Consider the following 5,788-nt stretch of genomic DNA (forward strand, 5'->3'; position numbering starts at 1 on the left):
TTACACTATCAATATACATAACTTAAATTCACATTAAAATAGATGAGAAGTATGACACTACTCACATTCATTGCTATTATTGTGTACAATCAAAGGAGTGTATAAAAGTTATTTTAAAGAAAAACCTCACCTTTCCCATTCTTTCGTCTTCATTCTCCCCCAGCTCAAATAAACTCCCCCCCCCCCCCGGCCAACTCCCCCCACCCCCATTTCCAAGTTCCCCACCACCACCCCACCCCCTCCTTTCTCTTAGCTCTCTGTCCCCTACTCTTACTATATATAAACCATCCACCACTTACAAAAAACCCCAATTATTCTCTAAATCAACTCTCCTTCTTCAATACCCTCTACCTCTCCTTTTCACTAAAAACCTAAACATTTTCAATATCTCTCTCTAAACCCATTTATATATATATCTACAACGTAGTTCAGTTTGTTAAAGTTATTGCACTGTCTACAAAAAAAGAGCATCAATGGCTGAGCCAACAACACCAAACTCAGAATCTGAATCTAGTAGTTATAACTCTTGTTCACTTTCTTCTACAATTTCATCTTCTTCTGTTCTTATAAAGAATATCAACTCGAAAAACCGACTCAAGAGATGCCGTGAAGAAGAAGAAGAAAATGATGGTCAAACAAATGTGAGTAAGTGTAGTAATAGCAGTAAGAAAAATGGTGGCAACAAAACCAGCGACGGATCAAAACACCCGTCGTACGTTGGTGTACGAAAGAGGGCGTGGGGAAAATGGGTGTCTGAAATTCGTGAACCGAAGAAGAAATCAAGAATCTGGTTAGGTACTTTCGCCACCCCTGAAATGGCGGCGCGTGCACACGACGTCGCTGCTATGTCTATTAAAGGTGGATCCGCGATCCTTAATTTCCCTCAACTCGCCGATTTATTGCCTCGACCGGCCACGTGCTCTCCACGTGACGTCCAAGCTGCCGCCTTAAAAGCCGCTCACATGGATCATCTCAACCCAACGGAATCTTCGCCGGCAGCGTCGGAAGCGTCGATGACGTCATCCTCATCTTCGTTGTCTTTAGTTTCTGGCATTACATCTTCGTCGTTGTGCGACGACGAGTCGACACCAGCAGAGTTGGAGGCGGAAATTCCGCCTCCGCCTCCGGCTGCGGCTATGTTGGCGCCGCAGCATGAGGAGCTGAGTGAGATAGTGAAGTTGCCGAAGCTGGACACGAGTTACGACTCGGTTGAGTCAACTCAAGAAGTATTAAGGTTCATTGAATCAGATTGGTGGGATTATTATGGTACTAATTGTGAATATTATTTTGGTGGTGAGAATATTAATATGGGATTTAATACGGGATTAGAAGCTGTGGTTTCCAACAGTTTTGAGAGTTTTCTATGGCAACATTAGAGGATTAAAATGGTGTGTTTTTTTTTGTCATTTTTTTTTAATTTACACTTTTTGTAGTTTTGCTTTAGGATCAAAGGGCTGAAAACTATATACGTTTCTTGCATCTCAAGTAGTACTTTTTGGCCAGTTTGCAATGGCATTTTTACAGCTATAGATCCCATCTTCTTTTTTATATGGTGAAAAGACTATCACATAATTTATTTTTAATTAGTTGATTCCTCCTTCTTCCTCATCTTTGTATTTTTTTTCTTCTAATAAATATATACTACGTATTCGATATTTACTGGCCCGATTAAGTGTAACTGTGTAAGTTAATGTAGTATAGCAGATTAATTACTATTTTATTAGATTAACTATTAGTATAATAGTATTTATCATAGATATTTACATATAATTATGTTATAAGTGATGTGATTGAACTTTTTTTTGGCCCCATTAATGCATAACTTAATCTCTTGTTTTATTATATTTATATATGGTTTTTAAGTTTCTCACTTATATATAACAAACAAAATATAACATAACATGGGGTTGAAAATAGTGAATATGATTACAATGGTTGGTGGATAGTTTAAATTTACATTTGTTACCTTAACCTAAATCCGTACCTATTCTTCAATGATTTTTAAACACTGTTACCCATATAGTTTTTGTATTACCTACATATTTTTTAAAACTATATATATATATACAAATTTTATATACTATTGCAGCTATGACATACTAAAAGTGATCTTTGCCATATATTATTTCTTCGGAGATTTGGAGAACCGGCCGTCGTTTTTTCCCTTTAATTTCTTGCATCTTGGTTTAATTTGTGGTTATTTTCGTAAACTAAACTCTAAGTCAATCTTAACCTTTGTATCTATTCCATAGCATATTCGGGGTTAAACACATATCAAGAAATTAAATATTGGTATGAAGAACAAATCAATATTAATTTTAGTTGACGGTACTTATATATTAATGGTAATCACTATGTTTAATGGTAAGTGGTAGAGTATACTAAATATTCAAGTAACGTGGTGATTACTTTAGGAGTTAGTCAATGAGTTAGAAGTAAATACAAAACCTTGGAAATAGATGCTTGAACCAACTCCACATATAGTAGTCTTTTGCTCCGTACTAGCCGCAAGTATTCCCCAGTTTCACAATAAGTGACCAATTTGCTTTTTTATTTTGGTTCAAAATAAGTGTCCAGTTATGTAATCAAGAAAGAATTCAATTTGTTTTTACAAAATAATCCCTATATACATATTTCTAAAAAGTTTTCTTACTCCTCACATTAAATGTTTAATTAGGGGTAGTTTAGCCATAGTAGGTATTTTTGTATAGAATTTAATATTTTCTTAATGGACGTGCCAAAAACAAATTGGTCACTTATTGTAAACCGGAGGGAGTAACAATTAAAAGACTCCGAATGAGTGGGATGAATGAGATTTTTTCACCCTTAGTCAAAAATTTTGAGTTCAAAATTAGAAAAAAAAATCTTTGATAAGAAACGATTCTCTTTAATAAGCCTTATGCAATACTTGTTCAAAGCGAGCAAAGGGAAGCTTGGTGCATAAAGAATCTTGTGTTCGCATAGGATCCAAGAAATTGCCGCATTCGAAGAGGGTATGATATAGTGGCGGAGCCAGAATTTTCGTTAAGGGATGTCAAAATATATAAAAGTAAACATACCGGGAACTTAAGGGGAGTCAATACATAATATATATACATATAATTTATTTTTTTACCTACCTACCCAGTATATTTTTCTCACGAACGCTTCTTATAAGGTAGCTCCCCAACTAGTATGATATATATAACTTACCCTGATACAAAACATCAGTGACTAATATTAGGGCTCGATCCCGTAACCTAACCTTTTCCTTTATACCAGCATGTAGTGTGCAATTAAAACAAAATTTTGAGTCATTTTATGGTGGATATTATTTCGTACCATAAAAATTGGGGTCCTAATTAAACCAAGAGACAAATTCTGTGCTAAAAAAGTGACAGATGCTTTAATCATTCTGTGGTTCATTTTAAAACGCGTTGCCTCGATTTGATTCTTCATTTCTGCTCTCTACTTAGGAACCTTCTGCCTCAACTGACGAAAGTTCTTAAGAGTAATTATTATGAGTAATTAAACTATCAATAATATAAGTTAATCCTACTTTATTTTAATAATTTACAGATTTACTTTAGTATACTGCCTTTTTTTTTTACATTTTTTTACCCCTTATATTTAATTACTCCGAAACTGTATTCGAGTTAAAATAATATATCTTTTTGTTTCAATTTATATCTCGTAGTTTGACTTGTACGAAATTTCAGAAAGAAAAATTCTTGATTTTATAAATACAATGAGATTTTTTTGCCTATAAAAGCATAACGTTAGATAAACTGAATATTTAAGATTATAGTGTTTTTTTATTAAAAATGATTAAAGTGTTATTCAATATTAATGTGTTATTTTCAACAAATTAATAAAAGAAAATAATTAACACTTTCACTTAAAATGGACAAAGAGAGTAGTTTTTTACCTTCTTTAAATAAAAGAGAAGAAAACCATACATAATACATCACTTTTATTCACAAACTACAATCCAAATTCCAAGCCTCACTCGTCAAAATACATTACTATTGATTGTCTCATGATGTTTAATATTTGTACGAGACAATCGTATGTTGTAACAAGTTTGTTTTTTCTTTAGGCTTTTCTTTATGATTATGATTAACAACTGTGAGGGAGCCTTGAAGTAACGATAATGTTAGTCTCTATATTACCTATAGGGCATGGATTCGAGATGTGAAATCAAATTACTTACCGCTTGTGTGAGGGTAAGTTGTTTATACAACATTTTTACGATGCGATCCTTTTTCAAATCTTGCAAAAATACAATATGCTTTATGCATCTGACTGTAATTTTTACGATGAACACCTACGTGAATTTCCCATGAAGTGATGTAGCCCATCAAGTCAGATAGTTTACTTGTTTACTTTCTTAGCAAAGCCAAAGTTGTTGCTTTCATTCAAAAACAAATGGGGAAAAGAAAAAAAAATGAAAGAAAAAACATAATGGCTATCAAAGAATATGACTACTAAAGACTTATACAACTACGACATTGACAACTCATTCATTCAATTCCTTTTGCTCATTGTATTAACAGCTTTGATCCAGCTATCAGATTCATCTCTAGCACCTATTCTCATGCCACCTGGTTTTTTCTGCACTCCTTCCAAATTTAGATTCGTCGGCATTATCGTATAGTGGTAAATACTTCTTTATCTTTAATTAGAAATTTCAACTTTTAATCTTAAATATAGAATCGCCTTTGTTGTAGGACGTTTTAATTTCAAGTTGGGACTTTCCGATGCAAATTCAAATTTATAAGGTACAATACCGACATCATTAAAATCCAAAAAAAAAAGTTAAAAAGAAGTTTTTATTTCTTTTTCACTTAGGTATTAAATATTTCACTAGTTTCATTTTATATGACATTATCTAAAAAAGTATGAAATTTTAAGAAAAAAACTTTTAACACATGCCAAAAGTGCCCCTAAAATTTGCGATATTAAACATATCATACTTTTCTACATATATTTATAAGAACATGACATTAAAAGTAAACGAAAAGTTGTCAAAAGTTTCTAAATTTAAAAACATGTCAATCTATTTCAAATAAACTAAAAATCAAAGATATTATATAAAATAAAACAGATGATTAATAACTATTAGCATATAGTTCAAAAAGATATTCGAAAAATCATTTCCTATTTAGGATCTCTTCCATGATCGGGTGTCTTCAATAATAATACATTTCTTGATTTAGAACCTGAAAGATCTCACCCAATTTTATTTTGTTATAAGAAAATAGGGAACACACATGGAAACTTCTTTTTTTTTATTTTTTATTTTATGGGAAAGAAATCCTCTTAGTGTAATTTTTATGATCATTATATCCTTAAAAAAATTAATTATCACCATCAATTAAAACATGTGGGTGATATATTTTCTTAAAGAGAAAAGAAAGAAAACAAATGCAGCTCGTGGCATTTCTATTTGTTGTAACTTTTTCAATAAATAGGAGAGCGAGAAAAAAATTGATAATGGGACTACTAAAAAATATAATAATTATAATGATCTGTTTGTTTGTCACAATGTAATCACAATATAATTCTCAATGTCGTATTTAATTGGACTAGTATAATTACATAGTTAAATAAACTTCTTTTACAAATTAATATATGGATAAGTAATATATATATATAATTAGTATCAAAAATTAATTTATATGAGGTATTTAAGTATACCTTATATAGCTTTGAAACAATTACTCAATGAACTTCATTTGCTAAGTTACCATTTTTATATATGGTAATTATAATTACGTTTCAGGGGTTGAACTTACCATCAAATTAC

General features: G+C 31.7%; 1 protein-coding gene across 1 annotated transcript; it reads left to right on the forward strand.

Moving 5' to 3' along the window:
• The first annotated feature begins 323 nt into the window (after window positions 1-323).
• Window positions 324-1,659, forward strand: LOC104230968 (ethylene-responsive transcription factor TINY-like). The gene has a single exon (XM_009783884.2). It carries the CDS (start codon window positions 474-476, stop codon window positions 1,374-1,376), a length of 903 nt encoding a protein of 300 aa, XP_009782186.1. The 5' UTR covers window positions 324-473; the 3' UTR covers window positions 1,377-1,659.
• Window positions 1,660-5,788: the final 4,129 nt, after the last annotated feature.

Source organism: Nicotiana sylvestris, chromosome 6 (assembly GCF_000393655.2).
Source record: "Nicotiana sylvestris chromosome 6, ASM39365v2, whole genome shotgun sequence".
Classification (NCBI taxonomy): domain Eukaryota; kingdom Viridiplantae; phylum Streptophyta; class Magnoliopsida; order Solanales; family Solanaceae; genus Nicotiana; species Nicotiana sylvestris.